This window comes from Pelodiscus sinensis, chromosome 4 (genome assembly GCF_052426305.1).
Source record: "Pelodiscus sinensis isolate ZL-2025 chromosome 4, ASM5242630v1, whole genome shotgun sequence".
Lineage (NCBI taxonomy): Eukaryota > Metazoa > Chordata > Testudines > Trionychidae > Pelodiscus > Pelodiscus sinensis.
The window spans coordinates 5,427,639-5,453,044 of record NC_143055.1 but is presented as its reverse complement, the minus strand read 5'-3'; the positions used below and the strand labels follow the sequence as shown (position 1 = coordinate 5,453,044).

The 25,406-nt window shown below is 50.9% G+C and overlaps 1 protein-coding gene across 1 annotated transcript; it reads right to left on the bottom strand.

The window, feature by feature from the left end:
• Positions 1-266: 266 nt before the first annotated feature.
• On the bottom strand, positions 267-23,956 carry CCT7 (chaperonin containing TCP1 subunit 7). Its single transcript, XM_075931035.2, has 12 exons — positions 23,800-23,956; positions 21,067-21,220; positions 20,577-20,683; positions 19,932-20,057; positions 17,919-17,971; positions 12,360-12,531; positions 8,163-8,327; positions 4,991-5,179; positions 4,036-4,133; positions 2,881-3,013; positions 1,828-2,034; positions 267-883 (listed from the first exon to the last, which is right to left on the bottom strand). Exons 1-12 carry the CDS (start codon positions 23,803-23,805, stop codon positions 659-661), a joined length of 1,635 nt encoding a protein of 544 aa, XP_075787150.1. The 5' UTR covers positions 23,806-23,956; the 3' UTR covers positions 267-658.
• Between the last annotated feature and the right edge of the window lie 1,450 nt (positions 23,957-25,406).

Genomic DNA, 25,406 nt, shown 5'->3' with positions numbered 1-25,406 from the left:
AGTTATGCAATTTGCTTAGCTCAAACTGCATAGCTTATTTCGAGCTCAGGGTGCAGCGTAGAAGCACCCGAGAGACAAACAAAACAGATTTGCCGTCTGAGGCCAAGAGAAAGCACTTACGCAGGCCTGCCCCAGACCCTGCCAACTAAAGCACACAGCTGCCAGGTTCACAGAATGCTTTTAAAATCCTGCAGCCACCCTGGGCATTTCCCTATGGAAGCAGATTCTCATCTGTGATAAACAAGAGTCTGCAGCGAGCCACAAGGTGCTTGTAACTATTTATTGTGTTTGTATCTCGGTTCAACACGCTGACAAAAAACCAATAAATACGATCAAGGGCTGCCATGTGCGCGGTCTGGACCTATCCAGCACAGCGAGGAGAACCAGACAGTGCAGCTTCCAAGCGGAAGGACACGAAATGGGCCTAATGGGACAAGAGGCCCAGGGCATCACAAGGGGCTGCTGTATCGACTCGGATCTGGTTTCTCTTAAGATAACCACAGTTGTTGCCTGTAAACCCATCGAATAACCAGGCGGTCAATGGTTTGTAAGGTAGAAGCCAGGCAGTAGGTTTTTGAAACATGCATGTTTTAGGAGACAGCAGCCCCGAGTGTCGTCCCTGTGGTCCCCATGATGCAACACTAACAAAGAGGCAGTCTCAATGGTTGTGAGGCCTGCCCCTCCCTCTCCCCCGGCCCCCAGGAGGGGCGTCTACTGTAGAACGGGGATTCTTGATGGTTTCATCTACAGACATGATAAGGCAAGCAGCCTCAGACGCTGCCGTCAGAGCGTTGATGCGCACAATGGCCGGCTCCCACACGTAGGCTTCAAAGTTATCGGCAATGTCTTCGTTGCTCACGTCCACCCCGTACCAGGTGCCGCCCTGAGGAAGAGAGCAGGAGGGAGAGTCAGAGATGGGAGGGTACAAAGAGGGAGGAGAAGGGAGATGGCGCCTGCGTGCCAACATACAGCAGGTGGACAGCAAGTCTCCTGCTTAACTTATTTATAATCAGTCTTGTCTGAGGGAAATATTAGCTCTTGGCACATTCCAGCTGCCAATTACAAACCACTAATTGCACTACAAACCGCACAGAGAAACTAGCAAAGAGATTAAAGCGTCCCCTGCAGACAAATTCAGGAATTGCCAGCTCCTGGCCCTGGGTTCAGACTGCACCTTTCCTAAGCAAACGTGGTAATAACGTCCCTTTACGTAGCTTTTTACAAACACTCCTTCAGTAGCACAGCTAACGCTCCTGGGCTGCAGCCATCTCTGGAGTCGGACACGGCAAAGATCACAAACACTGCTCACCCGCTGGGAAGAACAACGCTGCAGCCAAGCAAACCTTCCAGGGGCACTCGGAGGCAACATTTGCCTAAACGGAAATCTGGGCAGGACGCCCTGGCTCTAAAAGTCACCCCACAGCTGTGATCTAAAGCAGTGGTGCCCAAACTTTTCGGCATCACGCCTTTTTGATTTTTGAGAAACACTCACGCCCCCTCCCCAATAGCAGCAAAACTTGAGCAAAAAACAAAAAAACACCCCAAAACAGCAGCACAACTTGGGGGGGGAGGATTGATGGGAGGGAGCTGGGTTGCCTCGCACCTCTCCCCCCCCGGAATTTCTTCACACACCCCAGTTTGGGAACCCATGATCTAAAGGAAAATCATTTCTCTTTCTAACCAGCAGATTCCTTGTCACGTCTGAAAACCAACCACAGCACTTAAAGAGGCAGCAACTGAAACGTTCCAGTTGCACTGCTGCTCTGTTCCGCTCACGTGGAAAATTCAGTGTCACTGGACACACGTTCACCAAGGGGGCGAGCCCACCTGAGCATGTTTGGCTCTCAGTTTGTTGAGAATGTTGGTGGCGTCGAAGCCGGCGTTGTCGCAGAGCTGGCGTGGAATGATCTCCAGGGCTTTGGCGTAAGCGCCTATCAACAACTGCTGTTTGCCCGGAATGGTCCTGGAGTAGTCCCGGAGGTACTTCGAAAGTTCCATCTCTATTGCGCCGCCGCCAGCAACGATGGAGTCGTTCTGAAAGGGAGCAACGCAGCCCATTACCTTTCTCCAGGGACGACCGTCACACAGAAACCAATTACCTGGCCACTTCCCCCTGTGCCCAGTGGAGAAAGCCCAGGGCACGAAATTAACCTGTTATGGGTCTAGTTGATGGTACCTCAATGCGTATTCACACAGTGGTAGCAATAGGTGTAGTGTGCTCTCCTAACGCCCACCCAGCGCTAGGAGCCGTCTCTCAAAGGCGACAAGCACATGAAGGGTGGGGACAGGGCTAATAGTCCTAAAACTCACTGTCCCAGCACCCCTACACTGATCTGAGCCAGCAGCTGCTTGCAGGGTTACCGGGATGCGTTACAAAGAGCGAGCGGGGCAGGAGTGAAAAAAGCCTGGAGGGAAGCGTGTCGGGGTACTCTGCTAAGGTACCATCGGAACCGAACGGAAGAGCCATCGTGCATCACGGGATTCCTCCTCACTCAGCTGAGTGGGGGGTAGCGCGCAAGCCCTGGCTGGGCAGAGGGCAGTTCTAGCTGCCACAGCTGTGCGCGAGGGGAACGCCAGACAGAGGTCAAGGTTTCGGAGAGCGTGGTCCCTTTAACACTGGCCAGCTCTGTTCACTCACTCCAAGTGCAGACCGACAGCATGGCTTCTCCTGAGATGGCAGGAGCCTCCCGTCCCCAAGCAAACCCGCTGTCACTTTCCCTGCCCTTCACACTTTCCCAAAACACCCATCCACCCAAGGCTCTGCATGGGATTCATCTCCTTGCTGAGGAAGGTCACTTTGGAGTCCTAGACATGGGGCGAGGGCCCTTCCAACAAGAACCCCAGCCTGTGGCAAATGTAACGTCTCCAGCTCCTTCATACCTTGATCGCTCTCCTGACTATCATGATGGCATCGTGTAGGGACCTCTCGGTCTCTTCCATAAACTGCTCTGCACCTCCTCGCAGGATGAGCGTGCATGTCTTTGCCTTCGGACAGCCCGTGAAGAAGTTGTACCTGCCAGGAGCAGAGCGCGGCGAGAGTCAGCTATGCCCAGAGAGCCAGCACCTGGGTCTCATGAACACACACACGCACACAGTCTGGGGCAAAGGGGGAGGAGTGTACATCAATGCTGCACTGGCGGACAGCGCCCTGACAGGCTGTGCAGACCCTGCTGTCGCATGCCAGCAGCTCTGGAACGTGTTCTGACACAGCGCGCTTGGAAAGGGGAGCTGACTGAAACACACTAGGAACTGTTATGCACAGCCAGCCAGCGTGAGACTACCCCGGCTTGCGGCAGACTAAGTGTTCGGCTAGGCAAGCCCTTGGGCAGCTTTGCAAGGTGCTGCCTGGGTTATCAGGCAAGAGAGAGGAATTCCTTGCCAATGCTGACCGTGCACTTGTAGCCCTTCTAACTGGTGTGGAGACCCTGCTGAAGCTGCAGCTGGACAGAGGAGGGCCAGATTAGGATGCGTGTTCTCCTGCAAAAGCCCAGACATTATTCCCCCAGTGAAATCAGGGGTGGGGGGGGGCCTTTCCCGAGGCCCAACAGGACCAAGAGAGGAGAAAACCAGTTAGAGGGGTTAAGATGTTGGGCGTTGGTCTCCATCCGGATCTCTCCCTCAAGATGCCACAGGATAAAAAAAAAAAAAAATCTGAAAATCCACTGAGGTATGGGATCAAGCTTGGCTTTGCGCTAGCCGATGGAAAACGTTGCTGTGGGGTGTTAAGACGGCTGCCGTCTCAACTCCAGAAGGGGCTACATTTCAGTGACGGATGAGGGGACGCCTGGGCACTATTTGAACACCACTGACGAATCCTCTGGGGGCGAAAGTCACTAGGTAGGAACAAGGCACTCTATTAAATCTACTGGCCCTCAGGAGGGGAGAGGAGGTGTGATACTCTTGGTCTAGTTTTCGCCTGAAGCCAGAGGCCAAGCCAAACAATGGGGACACACTCAAACACGCCGTCATTTCACCAGCTTAGCGCTTTACCATCAGCTGCAGGGCAAGGAAGCATTCACGCTCATGTAGAATTACCTATCTCCTCCAATCTGGGCCTCCTCAAAGAGCTCGCACAGTCCCAGAACCTCATCAGTCAGGGAATTAACGCTAGTCTGAATAGATCCACCGCAGGCCTGCAAGGTACAGAAGAGAAATCTGAAAACCCACGGCGGTATGGGATTACGCTTCAGTGTCACAGCAGAGGGACAGGCCCAGATAAGGGTTCCTGTTCTGCAATGGCAGCACGGCCACAGAGCCCGGTTGGAATATCTTATTCCCCGACACGGACAGTGTCAGCTATAGCCGTAGCCGTCCCCAGGAGAAGGCTTGAGAAGCAGCCAGCAAAAGAGAAGAGAAAGTGCCCTGGGCTAGCACAGCCCCTACATGCAGGGCTGGGAAGGCCTGACTGTTACACTGAGACGAGCAATAGCCCCTTCACATGAGAACTGGACTGGCACAAGCGCTGGCGTGACCAGGCCGAAGCAGGACACAAGCACATTATGCTAATAGAGATCCTTGCCGCAGAGCAGCGCACTGTTTTGCGGACATCAAAAACTCCAGTGACGGAGGTTAAGCACCCTACCCACGTACAGAGGGATAAACGGAGGAGTAAAGGAAATGTTGAGTTAGGTGCCCGTCTCCCACTGGGGTGTGTGCGTTTAACACCCCCAAGCTCCTCTGAAAATCCCAGCATGAGTGACTTGCTCAAAGCCACCAAATGTCTGTAGCAATGCCAACAAAACAACACAGGCCTCCTTTTCTAGCCACTTCCAGTACAATCGCCCTGTACTGCCCGGCTTTTAATAAAGCCCTCCATATATCAGCGCAGCATCAAATGCTTCAGCTATTTTAAACTCTTCACTCCTAACAACCCTTTCCTGGTGCCATCTGCATTGTTACTACAGCGCTTCGGGAGTGACCTGCCCAGCAAACAGGCACCAACACGGACTAATAGCAAACCTAAACCCGTAATTTTAAAAAAAGATATTACCATCATAGTCCTTTTGAGATCTTCCTCCGGCACTCGACCAGCACAAAACATGTCTCTGTCTGCGAAGTACTGAGTAGCTACGTCGCCAATCGGCAGTTTGGACAAGACAACTTTGGCTCCCGACTTGTGGATTTTGTCTAACTTGTCATACAAGATGCTCCACTCTGCATCCACAATGGCCTGGTAATCCTAGTGCAAAAAAACCGACACACAAGCTTTCAACGCAGTTTCACTGCAAATGCCGCCACAGGTTTACCTGCACTGGGTTATCCCTTGCGAGACAAAGGCAGCAGTAAGGTACTATATATACAGCCTTGGAAAGATGGGCTGTTTTACAGTCAGAGGCAATTTTAGGTCACTCGTTTTATAGAGAGACACTGACACAGTTCCAAAGCTCAAAGCAGCATGACTAACTCGGAGGGGCTGACAGGAAGACAGAGGCAGCTCAGTATATCTTGAAAAGAGGTGATTAACAGGAAGAAAGAGTGGTACAAGTATCTGAGCAGCTTTTATAGGAAGGAGAGGAGATTTCCTCAGCCTGACTACATGAGACACACATATAACATACACTACAAGAGAGAATGCAGATAACCACTGATATTTATCTTGTGTTTTCCCACACTGTTCAGCCGTTACAAGGCAAACACAGAAGAGTCATTCCAGACATCAGTAAAATACAGTCACTGCTGGCTGGAAAGGATTTAAACTGGGCACAGCAACATGGTGCCATCATTCAGGACAGAAAGAAAAGAAAACCATGTTTTCACAGAGAATGTACAGGGAACACAGTAATTACCCAGACTGTAACATGGCCAAGACACCAAGATTCACCCCTCTTTTTCTGCACAAATAAGAGGGGTCTCAAGTGACCACGACTGCCGTGGGAGCCAAAAATGAGGAACTTAGCCCTAGATTAAATTCTTAACCCTAACACTATCTCCAGGGTGTTTTGCCTTCAGCTTCCTTCCACGTGATGAGGGGGCCACTGTGTGCAGCTTCTGACAGGTGTTTATCAAAAGCTACACTTGCCCAATGGCTAAAAGCTTCACCTCCTTGTTTCAGTGCACTACGGGTCAGGCCCATGATTGTAAAATAAGCTCTTCCCCCATGAAATCTGATCTCCCCCTTGGCTATTGGGAGCACCCCAGCCAGGCGGTCCTAGCTACAAGTCCCCTGCCAGGCTAAGGAGGGACAGGATGGGTCCTTTCCTTTGCATGACAGCTAGAGGGTGAGGGAGGGAGAGATCAAATCCACTTAAGAGGGCCCTTTTGGGTTAGGACCCCCATGGTTACAACACACTGAAATTCCAGGTGCAAACAACTGAAAACATGAAACTGACCATTAAGAAAAACCCTCTGCCTGTGAAATGGATCAAAATGGACCATGAATTTAGTAAGACCCTAACTATGTGACACTCTAGAGGGTTTCACGCATATATCAAAGTCAGTACTTAGGAGAAACTCAGTTCCAGTTTATCCAAAGGGCCAGTCACTGGTATAAATGCCACCTGAGCCATGGGCTAGAGTAGGTGCGCAACCTTTTTTCATTTGCAACCTCCTTGGGGGTCGCTGAATTTAGATGAGGAAAAAGAAAAAAAAAAAAAAGAGGAAGCGGTCGCTTTAATTGTCAGGCCGCTCTCCTGCCACTCTCCAACCCAGCCATGTGTACGTCGGGCCAGGAAAGCTAGGAAAAGCTGCCAGCTGAATCCAAGCATTGCGACTCCCCCGCCAACCCCCCAGGAAGGTAGCTGCGACCCACGGGTTGTGCACCGCTGGGCTAGAGCATGTTTCCAAAACTAGGGATCATGCCTCCCTGCCCCTGAGTACAGGGGGTGTCACAAGATGTGCATGTCACACAGCGTAAGGGGGCCATGTGCCCTGGCTACTGCTGCTTGACCACATTACGCGCGCTGTGTGGGGAGAACGCTGGCTCGGCTGCACAGTCGCTCGGCACCACGCAGTGTAAGAAGGGGACACTGACTAGCAGGGGGCTAATTTGGCTACGACAAATCAGGAAAGCAATCTTGGAGTTATCGTGGACAGTTCTCTGAAAACTTCCAGGCAGTGTGCAGTGGCGGTCAAAAAGGCAAATAGGTTGCTAGGAATTATTAGGAAAGGGATAGAAAATAAGACCCAGAATATCTTACTGCCCCTGTATAAAACTATGGGATGCCCACATCTGGAATACTGTGTACAGATGTGGTCTCCTCACCTCAAAAAAGATATTTTGGCCTTGGAAAGGGTTCAGAAAAGGGCAACTAAAATGATTAGGAGTTTGGAACGGGTCCCATATGAGGAGAGGTTAAAGCGACTGGGACTCTTCAGTTTAGAAAAGAGGAGACTGAGGGGGGATATGATAGAGGTCTATAAAATCATGAGTGGTGTGGAGAGGGCCGATAAAGAAAAGTTATTTATTAGTTCCTTAAATAGAAGAACTAGAGGACACCAAATGAAATTAATGGGGAGCAGGTTTAAAACTAATAAAAAAAGTTCTTCTTCACACAGCGCGTAGTCAACCTGTGGAACTCCTTGCCAGAGGAGGCTGTGAAGGCTAGGACTATAACAGAGTTTAAAGAGAAGCTAGATAATTTAATGGAGGTTAGGTCCATAAAAGGCTATTAGCCAGGGGATAAAATGGTGTCCCTGGCCTCTGTCAGAGGCTGGAGAGGGATGGCAGGAGACAAATCGCTTGATCATTGTCTTTGGTCCACCCTCTCTGGGGCACCTGGTGCTGGCCACTGTTGGCAGACAGGATACTGGGCTAGATGGACCTTTGGTCTGACCCAGTACGGCCGTTCTTATGTTCTAGGAACGAGGCTTGCAGCAGCAGGAGAGCCAACCCCAAAAAGGTTCGGTTGTTTTCTGAGCCGGTGTCAATGCTTGTAATCAGGTGTCTTTGGGTTTGGAGCATGGGGCTCTCCCTCACACCCAAGGCTCACGTTAACAGAGGAGGCAGATTTCCCCACAGAACTGGAATGCCAGGCTTCAGTGGGAACAGCCTGACCAGAAACACGGACCTTAACTAGGCCAATGACACATGCCAATCCAAGCTGGTAGGACAAGGTCACGTGGCGCAGCGATAGGTCCATGGGGAACAGGCCAACCCCATCCAGGAGGGAACACACCGGACGTGCATGTTGGGCTTGGTCCTGTCCCTCCCGTTCAGCTCTTACCTCCACGTTGTTGACTCTCACTTCAGCATTGTCTTTCTCTGCTTTCAGCTCTAGCTCGATGTTCAGCAAAGCAATCCTGGGGGACTTGTACTTCTTCGGCTGCATCTCAAACCCGGCGTAAGAGAACGTCTTCTTAAAGGCGACTCCAGCCACCAGCTGGGACTCCTGAAAGAAGGGGTGTGATGATGCTGGGGTTAGCCAGGCAGGATTAACGAGCTCCAGTAGGACATCCTGCTTGCCCTGGGACAGCCGTGTCTTTTGCTTAACCCACCCTCACAGAACACAAGTGGCAGACACTTAGCGCCTCTCCCCTCAGCGCCTTCCCAGCCCTTAAGAGACCACCACCAAATGCTCAGGCTCACCCGACAGCTCGCTGTAGTAAGATGAGGCCTAAAACAGAACCCATGCAGCACAGGTCTGAGGCCTGGCTTACAGTGGGCCAGGCATGGCTAATATAAAGCAAAGCTAAGCTGTGAGCAAGAGGCAGGCCCCTGCTCGCAGACCTCGGCACGAACAGGGCTGAAAGTGCAAAACACTAACTGGTAATAGGCCCAGGTGTAGAAGTCATTGGTACTGGTCATAAGTAGAAAGCACATGGTACCACCAGCTCATTAAAAAAAGACCTTGGTACTCACACTCCCTGCAGATACAGACTTAGGTTCAGGAAAGGGTCTAAAATGGTAGCAGGATGGACAGAGATGACCTAATCGAACTATGAGGTGCAGGGCGATGGGTGGTATCTAAGCAGCTTCAGAGGGTGCCAACCTGATACATCAGCAGTGATGTGTAAGTTGTTAGTACCTGTACGTAACGTGGTATCTTGGAGGGGACAGTTTTCGGATGACCTAGGGGACACTGGAAATTTCCCACTGAGTCATTCCATTGTCAGGGGGTACATATGCGTAGTGGCTCGGTAGAGTCTACTGACAGCTATTACTGTACTTCGCCTAACATTAAACCTGGCTGTGTGCTTTTGATCCTTATCTGGTTTGTGGTCTTCGGGAACTCTCCCGGGGTCTGTGTGGAGACTGAGTGCACAAGTCGACAGGACACACACATTGAGCACACATGCAAGCAGCCTTCTGGTTTTCATCATCCACGGAGCCAGAGACCTGGGAGGACACCTCGGCAGTAGCTCCTGACCCCTCCTGAGTAGCTGCACTCGCCACTCTCCCTCTGCTGCCTTTCCCATTTGTACCCTTTGAAGTTACCCACCCCTGCCCTAACTTGGATCTTCTCTTGCCTTGTTCTAGAGCAGGGCTACTCAACTTTGGAAGCCCCAGGGCTACAATGATTTTCACAGCCCATGCCGAGGACCGCACCTTAAGTGTGGTTGCATATATGTGCAAATGTATATGCAAATAGTTTCTTTCACACAGATGGGCATGAAGACAAAGATTAAGCCGTAAGCCGCGGCACTGGACCCAAACATGGGCAGTGTGAGCCACTCAGCACCTCTCAAGCTCTGCCCACAAGGCTAAGCAGCCAGCACGTCCCACAATACCCCAGCGCGCCTGGCACCTCCTCCCTGGGGGCTAGAAATGTCAACACCCTGTACCTGTCTGTTCCAGCCAGCCCGTCCGCTTGTGTCTTTCAATGCTCACCCGCCTGGGAGACGCCTCGCCGTTGTGGAGCATGTTCCCAGCAGAGGCCGTGTTCAAAGGATCCCACCCGTGGGCCACGTGTTGAGCCCCGTGTAAACCCTACCGCCCCACGGGCCGCAAACAAACATGTGGAGTAGCCCTGTCCTAGATGGCAGCCCTGAGGGTCATCTCCAGCCCAGAATTGCTCTTCACAGGAGGCTGGCCTGCCCAATGCTGCCCGCTATGGTGAAAGCTTTTTAACACTCCATAATGGACTGAAAAAAGTGAACATCACGCTCCGTTCCCTAAGCTACATCTTTCTAAGTGCCCACTAGCTTCCACACAGACCTCTCCCTGCAGGGTCGGCCGACCCAGGGAAGTACAGACTCGAGGCCATTCCGGGGCTTCTGCACCAGCCCTCCAGAAACGGCCAGTGTCCTTTCACAGCACTCCTCTGTCCGAGGAGTCCGGGCACAGCACCAGTCCGTGAGTTACAACATCCTCCTGTCTATCCCAGGCACTCAGAGCCCACATGCAGCATGCTCAGCATGACCAAGAGGAGCTGCCAGCCACAACAGCCATCCCTAGGGTACGTGAGCAGCACCCCCACAGTGCCCCAAAACGTTCACCCGGCCTGGGTGAGGAGTGACCTCAAGTCTTCAACAGACACCATAGGAAGCAGGAGGCTGCTCTATTCCGAGGCCTGCCCTGCTACACCCCTCAAAACAGAAACTAGGGAAAACTATCCCGCAAATGGCCCAACACCAAATTCAAAGGCCAACAGCATCTGACAAAACTAGCCTCCGTTCTCTGGAACTCCTGCCAGGAACGGCTGATGATTTTCCTTAGAAAGGAAGGAAACAGGGTGGCCTTTCCCATCTGATATCAGCTGGAGGGAGTTTTCTGCGCTTCCCTGAAATGTTAACAGCCTGTCTGTTATGGCTGGGTGCATGAGAACCAATTCCGATTTACTACATTAATGGCAGGGGGATGGTAATGGCTTAGGGATCATCTCTATTCTCCATGGAAATGCTTGTGTGAAATGTTTATCCACAGAAACAAGCACAGAACAGAGATTAGGACAGGCTCAACTTTTCAGTAGTGATACGCCAACTAACCCACCATCTACACGGGACTGAGATATAAGAGACCGAGACAGCACCAACCCCCTCTTGGCCCAGGAACTGTTTTCAAAGTACAGTAAAACTCCAATGGTCAGGCATCTGATGGTCTGGCACCATCAGGAACCCGGAAGTGCTCCGGGCAGCCAGACCATTGGAGCTGCTCTGCCCCCAGCTTCCCCGATTCAGACGCTGCTAAAACTGACCAGCGGCTGAATCGGGGAAGCCGGGGCAGAGCAGCTGGAGTGCTGCCGGGCAGGTCCCGTAGCGCTGCCCCTCGGGGCTGCGGGACCAACCCGGCAGCACCCCAGCTGTCCCCAATTCAGCTGCTGCTGATACTGACCAGCGGCTGACTCCAGGAAGCCTGGGGCAAAGCAGCTCTGCCTCGGGCTTCCTGGAGTCAGCCGCTGATCAGTTTCAGGAGCAGCTGACTTAGGGACACCTGGGGCAGAGCAGCTGGGGTGCTACCGGGTTGGTCCAGTAGCGCCGAGGAGCGGCGCTGCAGGACCAATCCGGCAGTACCCCAGCTGCTCTGCCCCAGGCATCCCCAAGAGCAGCTGGGGTGCTGCCAGGTTGGTCTCGCAGCACCAAGGGTCGGCGTTACCCCGACCAACCCGGCAGCACTCCAGCTGCTCTGCTGCCGGCATCCCTGATTCAGCTGCTGCTGAAACTGACCAGCAGCGGCTGAATCAGGGACACCTGTAGCAGAACCGGACTATCAGAAGGGGGGGCTATGAGGGGTTTGGGGTGACATCCACCCCACCCCACCCCAGACCCCTCATAGCCCCTCCTTCCGATAGTCCGGCATATCTGATAATCTGGCACCCCTTGGGTCCTAAAGGTGCCGGATTATTGGAAGTTTACTGTACATACATTTAACACTATGTAGCACAGGTGTTCCAAACCCATAGGAAGGGGCAGCATGTAAAAAACTTGGCTAACAAATGGAAATGGACAACCCCCTCGCCGGTCACACAGTCTCACTCCTCTAGCCAAGGCAGGACCAGTCCCCTTGTAGTACGGCTCCCATTGTGGTTTTCACACATAAGCAAGAATGTTACATTTCTTTGGTTCTAGAAGCAATTAAGAATGACCATCTGGTTAAGGGCTGCAGACTAGACATCTCTACTGCCTTATGGAGTCCTTCATCCCCGCGTGAAGCGGGCACAGTGAAAGCTAGAAACAGAGACCCCCACTTCTATCCAGGTAGCCTTTCAGGCCTGCTTTGGACAGGCGCAGTGCAGTAGGTGCAACAAACTCAACCCTACCAGCTCCTGCCTGTTTGCTAACTCAAGTGGGTCATTACGCAGAGAAGGCAAAACCAAGAACTGCTGGCCAGTTTGTGCTCTGTTTGTGCTGGGTTTTCACGCCCACGGGAGGGCTCTAAGGGTATGCCTACACCGCAAAGAACAGCCAGCCGTGAGTTGTTCTTTGCTGTACAGATGTACCCTAAGAACTCCTCTGTGCCAACAGGAGACAGAAATGGAACTTACTTCCAGGGCACCTCCCTGCACCTTCTTTATTCCAATCATTTTGAGCTGCAACAGCTCATCAAGCATCATGACGGCATCTACCACCATGCGGGAGAAGAAATCCTTCTGCTGGGAGATCAGCTTTGAGTTGAGGGCTGTGGAAGCACATTTCTCCAGCAGTCGTCTTAGCTCACTGCAAGAGAGAAGTCACACCTTAAATTAATGGAGATTGCCTCTCTCCTAGAACTGGAAGGGACCATTGAGTCTAGTATCCTGCCCTCGCAGTGGGACCAAATACCATCCCTGACAAATTTTTGCACCAAATCCTTAAATGGCCTCCACGAGGATTGAACTCACAACCCTCAGTTTAGCAGGCCAATGCTCAAACCACTGAGCTATCCCTCCCCCTATATCTTGTGCATGTAGTAGCGCCCTTTGCCAAATGGCAAAGCATTTTAGATGCATTTCTTAAGCCTGGCTCTCCCCCATCAAGCCCAAATGAGAACGTATTAGCCCCCTTTTCCAGAGAGGGAAACGGCGGCATGCCGCATTTCAGACCCACATTTTCAGAAAAGTGATAGAAATGTAGCTGTGTTAGTCTGGTGTAGCTGAAACAAAATGCAGGACTATGTAGCACTTAAAAGACTAACAAGATGGTTTATTAGATGATGAGCTTTTGTAATACGACTTAATTACCTGCATCCTGCTTCAAAGCCTTTTAAATCTGCACTTGAAAGGGAATCCTCTCAACTGTCATTCATGCTAAAATTCAACACTCTACGCGTCTGTCTCAACAAAGACAGTAACTGTCTTACCCATTACAAAGATAGCTTCCCCAATTATCACCTCTAATATCATAAGCTCACAGACATTTACCTCCCCCAGCCGCATCCCCCTCCTGTTCTGCAATGTGATTTGTCCTTTTCATATGTGTTCATTTTTTTAAATTGTATCCTTTGGTATATATGGTTGTGACTATTTTCTTCCACTATTTGATCTGAGGAAGTGGGTCTGGCCCACGAAAGCTCATCATCTAATAAACCATCTTGTTAGTCTTTAAAGTGCTACATAGTCCTGTATTTTATTTTCAGAAAAGGCATCTCTAATTTATAGAGCTCAGCTTCAAACACCAGGGGTCCATAGGTCAGAGGTACTCAGTGCCCACAACTCCAACCAATATCCCTGAAAGCCATAAGCATTCAGCCATTCTGAAACGCAGGTCCCCAGGATCTCAAATGGGGCACCCACTCAAAGGAGAGGCCACTTGGAAACCTTCAGGTTATACTGCTTGTTAGATGCTGTGAGAAGGCAGGAACCAGAATGACTGTATTTTGCATCCACTGATGGCTGTCAGAGCAGCTCAGTTTGTTAGGATCAACAGCTGCTCACTGGGTACATAAAGCCAAGCACCTAATAAGCAGCCTGATTTAACATGCTGAGCATTTAAGGCACTTGCCGATTTCAGTGGGAGCTGCAGGTGGTTCAGCACCAGTATGAAAACTCAGGCCATTTACTTAGATGTCTGCAATTATGCACCCACACTGGCAAACAACAGCCTAGATACTTTGCGGGAACAGCAGCCTGGAAAATACAGTACAGTCCCATCTTAGTCAGAACCTAGATTCCATATCGGGTTCAGGTGAAGGAGTTTGGAGCGCAGGTGGTATTCTCTTCGATCCTTCCTGTCAAAGGTAGGGGCCCGGGCAGAGAGAGGTGCATCCTGGAGGTGAATGCCTGGCTGCGAGGATGGTGTCGCCAGGAGGGCTTCGGCTTCCTTGACCACGGGGTGCTCTTCCAGGAAGGACTGCTTGGCGGAGATGGGAGTTCACCTTTCCAGGAGCGGGAAGGCCTTGTTTGGACACAGACTGGCTAACCTTGTGAGGAGGGCTTTAAACTAGGTTTGACGGGGGCAGGTGAGCAAAGCCCACAGGTAAGTGCTGCATGTGCGGGACTGGGAGATGGGTTGGAAATGGGGGGGACTACGGCCTATAATGGCAAGGAGAAAGGAGGGTCAGGGCACAACAGGGAGGCAAGATCAAATCAGTATCTTAGATGCCTATATACAAATGCAAGAAGTATGGGTAATAAGCAGGAAGAACTGGAATTGCTAACCAATAAATACAACTATGATATCATTGGTATTACAGAAACCTGGTGGGATGGGACGCATGATTGGAATGTTGGTATGGAAGGGTACGGCTTGCTCAGGAAGGACAGACAGGGAAAAAAGGGAGGAGGGGTTGCCTTGTATATTAAAAATGTACACACTTGGACTGAAGTGGAGATGAACGTAGGAGATAGCTGTGCAGAGAGTCTCTGGGTTAAGCTAAAAGGAGTAAAAAACGAGGGTGATATCATGCTAGGAGTCTACTACAGGCCACCTAGCCAGGTGGAAGAGGTGGATGAGGCCTTTTTTAAACAATTAACAAAACTATCCAAAGCCCAAGATTTGGTGGTGATGGGGGACTTCAACTATCCAGACATATGTTGGGAAACTAACACAGCAAGGCACAGGTTATCCAATAAGTTTCTGGACTGCATTGGAGACAACTTTCTGTTTCAGAAGGTTGAAAAAGCTACCAGAGGAGAAGCTGTTCTGGATTTGGTTTTAACAAATAGGGAGGAACTAGTTGAGAACTTGAAAGTGGAAGACAGTATAGGGGACAGTGATCACGAAATAATAGAGTTCATGATCTTAAGGAAAGGTAGAAGGGAGACCAGCACAATTGAGGTAATGGATTTCAGGAAGGCAGATTTTGATAAGCTCAGAGAACTTGTAGGTAAGGTCCCATGGGAAGCAAGACTGAAGGGAAAAACAACTGAGGAGAGTTGGAAGTATTTCAAAGGGACGTTGTTAAGGGCCCAAAAGCCAACAATTCCGCTGTGTAGGAAAGATAGAAAATATGGCAAAAGACCAGCTTGGCTTAACAAGGAGATCTTGCTTGATCTCAAAATAAAAAAGGAGTCATATAAAAAATGGAAACTAGGACAACTAACAAAGGATGAATATAGGCAAGCAACACGGGAATGCAGGGGCAAGATTAGAAAGGCAAAGGCACAAAATGAGATCAAACTAGCTACAGGCATAAAGGGAAACAAGACCTTTTATAAATACATTAAAAGCAAGAGGAAGACCAAGGACAGGGTAGGCCCACTGCTCAGTGAGGAGGGGGGAAGCAGTAACAGGAAACTTGGAAATGGAGGAGATGCTCAATGACTTCTTTGTTTCGGTCTTCACCGAGAAGTCTGGAGGTGTGCCTAACGTAGTGAATACAAGCAGAGAGAGGGTAAGTTTAGAAGATAGGATACACAAAGAACAAGTTAAAAATCACTTAGGAAAGTTAGATGTCAGCAAGTCACCAGGTCCTGATGAAATGCATCCCAGGATACTCAAGGAGCTGATAGAGGAGGTATCTGAGCCTTTAGCTATGATCTTTGAAAAATCATGGCAGACAGGGGAGATTCCAGAAGACTGGAAAAGGGCAAATATTGTGCCCATCTATAAAAAGGGGAATAAGAACAACCCAGGAAACTACAGACCGGTCAGTTTAACGTCTGTCCCAGGGAAGATAATGGAGCAGATAATTAAGGAAATCATATGCAAACACTTGGAAGGTAATAAAGTGATAGGGAATAGCCAGCATGGGTTTGTGAAGAACAAGTCATGCCAAACTAATCTGATAGCTTTCTTTGATAGGATAACAAGCCTTGTGGATAAGGGAGAAGCAGTGGATGTCATATACCTAGACTTTAGTAAGGCATTTGATATGGTCTCGCATGATATTCTTATTGATAAACTAGGCAAATACAACTTAGATAGGGCCACGATAAGGTGGGTGCATAATTGGCTGGATAACCGTAGTCAGAGAGTTGTTGTTAACGGTGCTAAATCCTGATGGAAAGGGATAACAAGTGGAGTTCCGCAAGGGTCTGTTTTGGGACCCGTACTGTTCAATATCTTCATCAAGGATGTAGATATTGGGATAGAGAGTACGCTTATTAAGTTTGCAGATGATACCAAACTGGGTGGGGTTGCAACTTCTTTGGAGGATAGGGACATAATTCAAAATGACCTTAGCAAGTTAGAGAAATGGTCAGAGCTAAACAGGATGAGGTTTAATAAAGAGAAATGCAAAGTGCTCCACTTAGGAAGGAACAATCAGTTCCATACATACAAGATGGGAAGCGACTGTCTAGGAAGGAGCATGGTGGAAAGAGATCTAGGGGTCATAGTGGACCACAAGTTGAATATGAGTCAACAGTGTGATGCTGTTGCAAAAAAAGCAAATATGATTCTAGGTTGTATCAACAGGTGTGTTGTAAGCAAAACTCGTGAAGTCATTCTGCCGCTCTACTCTGCACTAGTTAGGCCTCAGCTGGAGTACTGTGTCCAGTTCTGGGCGCCACATTTCAAGAAAGATGTGGAGAAATTGGAAAGGGTACAGAGAAGAGCGACAAGAATGATTAAAGGTTTAGAGAACATGACCTATGAAGCCAGGCTTCATGAACTGGGCTTGTTTAGTTTGGAAAAAAGAAGATTAAGGGGGGACATGATAGCGGTTTTCAAATATCTAAAAGGGTGTCACAAGGAGGAAGGAGAAAATTTGTTCCTCTTGGTTTCTGAGGACAGGACAAGGAGTCCTGCCTAGAGCGGAGGGCTGGACTTGACGACCTTCTGAGGTCTCTTCCAGTTCTGATTCTATGATAAGGGGATGGTTGGATGAAATAACATGATCTTGGTAACTAATTGACCATTCATTTCCAGTTGGAAATAGGTCAATGGAGGGATGATAGGAGTTGCTATAGGGAACTTTCTGGGTGTCTGGCTGGTGAGTCTTGCCCACATGCTCAGGGTTTAGCTGATCGCCATATTTGGGGTCAGGAAGGAATTTTCCTCCAGGGTAGATTGGCAGAGGCCCTGAAGGTTTTTCGCCTTCCTCTGTAGCATTGGGCACAGATCACAGCTGAAGGACTCTCTGCATGTTGGGGCCTTCAAAGTATTGGAAGGCTTCAATATCTGAGACATAGGTGAGAGGATTATTCTAAGAGGGGTGGGTGAGATTCTGTGGCCTGCACTGTGCAGGGGGTCAGACTAGATGATCATAATGGTCCCTTCTGACCTTAAAGTCTATGAGTCTATGAGTAATGGGCTTAAAGTGCAGCAGGGGAGGTTTAGATTGGACATTAGGAAAAAATTCCTAACTGTCAGGGTGGTCAAATATTGGAATAAATTGCCAAGGGAGGTGGTGGAATCTCCCTCTCTGGAGATATTTAAGAACAGGTTGGATAGACATCTGTCAGGGATGGTGTAGACGGAGCTTGGTCCTGCCTTGAGGGCGGGGGGCTGGACTCGATGACCTCTCGAGGTCCCTTCCAGTCCTATGATTCTATGATTCTATGATATTCAGAGGAAAATTCAGCATTGGTTGCACAGGTTGATCCCAGATCTGAATTTGGCCTGGAACCTTCAAACCAAGACCGCATACAGTGCGGCAGAAAATAACTTTAAAATGCCTCTGACCCAACAAGGTGACACTTCTAGGCACAATTCCGGTATCCCTAACTCAACTGGGAACTTACTTTTTATCTTCCTTCTTCACTGTCACCGCAATCTCTTTGATCTTATTTACAGCCTGACAAAACAAGAGCCAGTAGCTGAAATTAGTAACTCACATTTAAACAGCTAATCAACCCTCCAGCATATTCTTATATTTGTAGGTCAATCTTCATTGCTATTTCTGATGCGGTTGAAATTGTAAGCACATAAGAAGGGTCACAGTGGGACAGATCAACGGTCCATCTAGACCAGTGGTCCCCAGTGCGGTGCCCGTGGGCGCCATTGCGCCTGCCTAGTGACCAGGGCCAACCCGAGCCATTCTTGCGCCCCAGGCCCATGCGCGGTCACCCTCCCCCTCCACCCCGGCACATACGTGGCCGCCATCCCCCTCCCCATTCCCGGCAGCCCCAAAAGGTTGGGGACACTGATCTAGACCCACAGCCTGTCCCTGGCAGAGGCCAGTAACAGAGGCGTCAGAGGAAAGAACCAGACCAGGGCAATTCTGAGAGACCCATTCTGTCATTCAATCCCAGCTTGTGGCTGTTGGGAGATTTAGAGACACCAAGAGCATGAGGTTGCAGCCCTGGCCAGCTTGGCTAACAGCCACTGATGGACCTGTCCTCCAAGTATTTCAGCTCTTCTACGGCTTCTAGACTAGCAATCAAGGACCAGTTCCTTAAACATCACTGCTGGGCCAAAAAGCCAGGTATCTAATCTCACTGGAACGACTCCGCTGTTATCAATGCAAGCAGTGCTACAAAACTTGATCTAGAAGTAGGTGAAATACGCTAAAACAGTGTTTGGTGACTCAAGCACACTAAAAGGGCAAGTGTAGTTCCCATTGCACAAGCAACACTTCTGTGGACACAAAAGATGGGGTAGTAAGAAAGGATGTTAAAGACTAGTCGACTATCCGATAAGCAAATGCTTACACATAGTTTTTTGACTAGTCAAGAGGCACGTCCACATTCCTCCTTTGAAATGTACAAGAGCCCATACTGGGGCTCTTGTACATTTCAAAGGAGGAATGCAGAACTCCATGTACAGCCTGGGGCTAGCAGGAAGTCCCACTGACACCGGGCTGCATGCGGGTGCCTTCTTTGAAATACACAAGAGTCCCCAACGGGGGCTCTTGTGCATTTCAAAGACATGGAGCCCGGGATCAGCGAGGGACTCTCCAGCTGATCCCAGGCTCCCCGTGGTATTTCCCAGGGTCCCTGGGCTCTCTGCAGCTGCTCCTTTGAATCAGCTGTTTGGCGGCTGTCCCTTTAAACCACGCATCCATGTGATTCAAAGGAGCAGCTGCAGAGAGCCCAGGGTCAGCTGGAGACTCCCCAGCTGACCCCGGGCTCCCCAGAATATGCCGTGGGAAGCCCAGTATCAGCTGGGGAGTCCCCCACTGATCCCAGGCCCCATGGCTTTGAAGTATACAAGAGCCCCTGCTGGGGACTCTTCTGCATTTCAAAGAAGGCACTGGCATGCGACCCGGAATCAGCGGGACTTCCCGCAGGCCCGGGGCTGTTCCCAGAGTTTTGCATTCCTCCAGCGGGGGCTCTTGTACATTTCAAAGGAGGAATGCAGAAGTGCCTATCGATTAGTCGATGGAAATTCCATCAACTAGTCAATTAACTGCATTTTAATATCCTTAGTAGTAAGCTATTTTCACTTTCTTTTCATAATGACTATATCCTGTGATGGATCCTCCAAAAACTTTGTTCTGAAAACACTGGATAGGATCCTCATGAGAGTCTTTGGGCATTTAAACTCAGCTCTCCGACGTTTTGCCAGGCTAAGAAAGGAGATGAGATCTAGTATCAAAAGGTTTACAGGCTGCTATTGTTTTAAAGAAGCCATCTGATATTTTGCAGCAGGGTGGAAGAGACTGTAACTGCTCCGGCTGCTCATCCCGACCCCGATCCATTTCAGAGATGGTTTTGACCCTCTTCTGGTACAGAACCACCATCCAAGATGTTCTAAACAACTATGCAATGCTGTGCTAATGAACAGACTCCCCACTCGCCTACACATTTCCTTACCAGCTGAGTTGCAGTGCGGAAGGCTCGGATGATGATCTGGGGATGCAGACCTTCCTCCACATAGGGCTTCACTTGTTTTAGGAACTCTGCAGCCAGCATAGTCACAGAAGTTGTGCCATCGCCAACCTGCAACACCACAAGGCAGTTGTTTGTATCACTGGCACATTCTGAAGGTTCTTCCCTAGCACAAGATCATCAAACCCCAAAAAATGCAGCTGTTTCAGAAAGACATCTCACCCTCAAGCATGAGGTGTGCATACTTGGAATGCAAACATGGGAATAATGTGACTTAGACACTGATACTGTCAATGCCTTCCAGAGCTGAGCAACACACAAGGCACCACTTGGTATCAGGGATGTGAAAGTGTAACAATGTACACAATTAACACTCAGCCCACCCCACCGTCTCTGATACAAATACAGCAGCACCGAGAGGCAGGCAGGAACTAACTCTCACTCACTCTCACTCTCCCCCCCCCACCCCTCCCCCAGCTCCTGCATGTAATCATGCAAATGCTCAGCGGTTACATGATGATATAATTAAACACATTTTAACATCCCTACTTGGTATCCCAGCATTTCATAGTATGCACCCTCTGTTCTGAGCTGTGCTTCTGAAGCATAAACACATGCTCACATTCATACCTCTGCATCCTGAGATTTGGCAATGTCCACTAATGTTTTAGCAGCAGGGTGGACAACATCAAGAAGTTTCAGGATTGTGGCACCGTCGTTCGAGATAGTTGCTTTACCTAAGGTTTTAAAAACAGAGTCACGCCCAAAGATCCTGACTGAAGACACCTGCTTCCCACTCCAAAGGCAGCTGTCAACTCCAACGTCTGAGGAAGTTATTTGAACTTAGCCTAAGATAGCTTTGTTAGATTAGTCATACAAAACCTGGCTTAGTGACTATAAATACTGGAATAGCCACCAGCTTTGGGGGCTGGCCGTCCATTTTTCTTGCAGTGCACTGTATTTGAGGGACCTCAGCTGGCTCTCGTGGAACCTTGTATCCCACACCTATACTATGCATTATGCAGGGAGGTTGATAGTCAGCCAAAAGCCACTGCCTTGTGCTTGGTAACACTGAAGCGCTAATAGGCAGCTCTGGGAAGTCATGTTATCTTATACTTACCTCTGTCATCAACAATAAGTTTGTCCATGCCCCGAGGGCCCAGGGTGGTGCGAACAGCTTCTGCGATAATCTGGCAGGCATTGATGTTACTTACAAGCTGAGGGATCCCTTGGGAGGAATCCGTACCTTCCTTCAACAAGATAACTGGTGTGGGCTGAAAAGACAAGAGATGCTAGCTAATGCTTCCCTCAGACTTTAATAAGCCAAATAGTCACCTTAAAAATAACTGTGTACCAATATTTTAACCTCCTTAGCTCAGCTTATTAGTATTATTCAATGTCATTTTTCCTGAGGGGAACAATGAAGGAAATCAGTTCACCTTATTAGAGTGTCACTGTTTGCTATTCCATATATGACGCTGAAGCCAAAGTCTATTAAAGCCTAATGACTTACAAAAAACTTCAACCCAGAAGATCTTACGCTGCAGGGGCCGGAGCCTACAAACTTTATTCTCACAACTAGACTTTGTGAAATAAGGTCTTAGGCATCAAAAGATCCAGCTCTTTGAAGATTTTCTTTTCATTTTAATCTTCACCTTGAGTATCTTGAGTTTCTAACGCTCGCAGTTATACACTCAAAAAACTGTGTTTGTTTTCATTATTTTAACTTTTACATTACTGAGCTGAGCCTTAATTGGGGGCAGCCCGCAGCAGCGCTGGGAAGAGGCCAGCCTGGTAGCCCGCTGCAGCCCAGGATAGCGCCAGGCTGGGATTCCTTGGCAGCCTGAGGCAATGCAAGGCCAAAGCTCCTGGCAGTGCAGGGCAGCATAGTAGCAGATGGGGGGGCTGGAGGCAGGGGGCCTGGTAGCAGAACTAGGAACACTGAGGAGCAGCAGGCTGGGGAGCCAGTGGTAGGGGACCTCCCCTGGTCTGGCAAATTAGGGTGCCGGACAAGGGAAGTCCAACCTCTACCTTCCAGCTTCCACACTGGACTGTCTCTGTACTAGATATATAGTATCCATACTACTCCAACAGCTATTAAAAATGCTGCTGCCAAATGCTAAGTTGACAGAGTGGACAGATCAAAGGCATTTCTACCACTGTGTCATGAAAAATCTCTTAACAGCTTTACATGACACTACGGTATGAACAACCGAGACCTGTCTACCCTCACAATGCTGCTGCCAGCAGCACAGCTGTACCCACTGAGGGTGGTACCCAAAATGCAGATAACAAGGTCTGTGGTAAACATGAAAATTAGGAAATAACAAAAACGCACAGGGGTGCATTAATATCCCTACCCCAAGAATACGCGTACTCCTAGTTGAGAGCCGCTGCTCGAGGTGTCCCCAAGCCTCCAACCCACCAGAAAACTTGGAATGGACATGGGTTGGGATTACTCAAAATTGCCCTGTTTCATTCATTCTCCCTGAGGCATCTGCACTGGACACTGCCAGGGAAAAGATACTGGACTAGATGGACCACTGGTGTGATCCTGCATGGTCATTCTTATGCTCGTAAGAGAATGACTTAGGGATTCTAAAAGGCCATGGTAACAGCCAGCCAATGCCTCCTCACAATGTTCTAGGATGATCCCATGCCAGTGAACCTTTATTTGTGCAGCAACCCGTTTTCACCTCTCACTACCTTTGAAAAATCAGAGCAAGATGGCATTGCTTGAAGGGGAAGCTAGTCCAACACTTAGCACTTCACCGAATGCAAGCATGATCTTTTTACACTGACAGTGAAGTGGGAGGTTGACCCATTGGCAATAAACAGTTTTACGGCAAGATCGCTAGGATTCAAACAATTCCGACATTGCCTTTGGAGACTCATTGGGCAAGAGGGCCAAGGGTGGGGCATGAAAGTTAAATACAGGCCCTCAGACTTCAAGGACATGTTGTGAAACAGAAACAAGGCTCTTTTACCTCTGTCAGAACAAGCCTAAATGGAAGTTTATATAGAAAATCCAAATTATCCTGCCTTTGAAGAAAACCACGTTCTCTGCAACATAAGCATCCTTTTGTAAGCATCCCTGCACATTCTGAGGCCTGCCTTTAGCTTAGCCCGGGGACGTGCCCACCACTGAGACGACAGGTCTGGCAACACTGCATCAGGCACCGTTGCACCCTTCCTCTGAACAATTTGGGGACAGCAGGTGCCAGGATCAAAACGAGCCATTAGCATCTCCCAAACAGAACCGTGGAGACCACAGGGACGGTGGCCCCCAACATGCAATGCTACGTCCTGACCACAGCAGCCTCCGTGGGCAATGCTGGGCCCCTGCGGCTGTTTCGGGGAGAGGCAGGGCGACCGATCCCAGCACGCAATGGTTTGGGGAGCCCTAAGGGCAGGTTAACGGTTACTATAGTCAGCAGAAGAGGCTTCCTTCACTCCCCCTGCTGCTCTGTCCTACAGGGACTACAACCCCCAGCATGCAATGCGCCACCTGGAACCCCAACTCAGGGGCAAGTTTTCGCGCGTTACTTGATGGGGCTGGTAGTCCCTGCGAGGCCACTGATGTCCCACCGCTAGCCAGGCCGGCCCGAGCTCCCCAGGCCTCCCACCCCGCTCAATGGGCTGCCCTCGGGGCAGGCCGCAGCGCCCCGCGCCCTTCCTGCCGCCGGGCTGCGCTGGGGGCCGCGGCTCCGGCTCCAGCCCGCCCCCCCCAAAAATAACGGCTGATGCCGGCCGGCTAGAGCCCGCTGGGGGCGGGGAGCCGCTGTCGGGCCGGGAGGGCCCGTCCCCGGGGCGGATGGCGGCGGATGGCGCGGGCCGCGCCGGCCCCACTCACCATCATCTTGGCGGAAGGTCCGGTGGAGCGCCTCCAGCACAGGGGGTGGCCGCTCCCACAATGCACTGCGTCCGCGCAGAAACTTCGCGAGGGGCGGGGGCGGAGTTCCAACGGGAAACGGAAGCGAGCGGCTTCTCCCCGCGCCCACTCGATGGTTGGGAGCCCGCCGGCGTCCCTTCCTTCCCGCCTCTGACCATAGAGGGGAGGGGTGGGGTCAGCTCAATATCTGGCAAGAGGAGTACTGACTTGGCTCATTATTTGGCAAGCAGACAGTATAGGGCTCACTATCTGGCAGGTGGGGGAGTGCAGGTGGGGGCTCACTATCTGGCAGGTAGGGGCTCACTATCTGGCAGGTGGGGGTGTGCAGGTGGGGGCTCACTATCTGGCAGGTGGGGGTGTGCAGGTGGGGGCTCACTATCTGGCAGGTGGGGGAGTGCAGGTGGGGGCTCACTATCTGGCAGGTAGGGCATGCAGGTGGGGGCTCACTATCTGGCAGGTGGGGGCACACTTTCTGGCAGGTGGGGGAGGGTAGGTGGGGGCTCACTCTCTGGCAGGTGGGGGCACACTTTCTGGCAGGTGGGGGAGGGCAGGTGGGGGCTCACTATCTGGCAGGTGGGGGAGTGCAGGTGGGGGCTCACTATCTGGCAGGTAGGGCATGCAGGTGGGGGCTCACTATCTGGCAGGTGGGGGAGCTCAGGTGGGGCTCACTATCTGGCAGGTGGGGGAGTGCAGGTGGGGCTCACTATCTGGCAGGTGGGGGAGCGCAGGTGGGGGCTCACTGCCAGGTGGGGGAAGGCAGGTGGGGGCTCACAGTCTGGCAGGTGGGGCGTGTAGGTGGGGGCTCACTCTCTGGCAGGTGGGGGAGCGCAGGTGGGGGCTCACTATCTGGCAGGTGGGGGAGCGCAGGTGGGGGCTCACTATCTGGCAGGTGGGGGCTCACTATCTGGCAGGTAGGGCGTGCAGGTGGGGGCTCACTCTCTGGCAGGTGGGGGAGCGCAGGTGGGGGCTCACTATCTGGCAGGTGGGGGAGCGCAGGTGCGGGCTCACAGTCTGGCAGGTGGGGGCTCACTATCTGGCAGGTAGGGCGTGCAGGTGGGGGCTCGCTGCCAGGTGGGGGAGGGCAGGTGGGGGCTCACTATCTGGCAGGTGGGGGAGTGCAGGTGGGGGCTCACTATCTGGCAGGTAGGGCGTGCAGGTGGGGGCTCGCTGCCAGGTGGGGGAGGGCAGGTGGGGCTCACAGTCTGGCAGGCAGCTGGGTACTGATGGGGACTCATGAAGGGGAGGTTGGATGAGGAGCAGATAGTTGGGTTCACCAGCTAGTATTGCCAGGTGTCCAGTTTTGCACCTGACAGTCCAGTTTTGGAGCTTTCTGTTCTGGAAACCAATGGAGAAAATAGGAACGTCCGGTATTTTCTAAATCGGATGGAATGTCGATTGGGATGGAATGTCAAGTGCGTCCGGTATTTTTGTTGGAACCATCTGGCAACGCTATCCCCAGGCACTCGGAGCACAGTGGGAGGCAGGGAAACGGGGCAGAGGGTCTGATGGGGGGGAAAGTCCGGGACGACGTGCCTCCTCCCCCTTGCATTAGAGACACTTGCACAGCA

What these genes read in the sequence shown, in the direction of transcription:
- CCT7 (XM_075931035.2), bottom strand. An exon ending in GTGAAGAAGGAAGATAAAAA is followed by an intron (nt 12,532 to 17,918) that starts GTAAGTTCCCAG and finishes TCTCTCTTGCAG; the next exon opens with TGAGCTAAGACGACTGCTGG. An exon ending in GCCCAGATTGGAGGAGATAG is followed by an intron (nt 3,014 to 4,035) that starts GTAATTCTACAT and finishes TGCTCCTGGCAG; the next exon opens with GTACAACTTCTTCACGGGCT.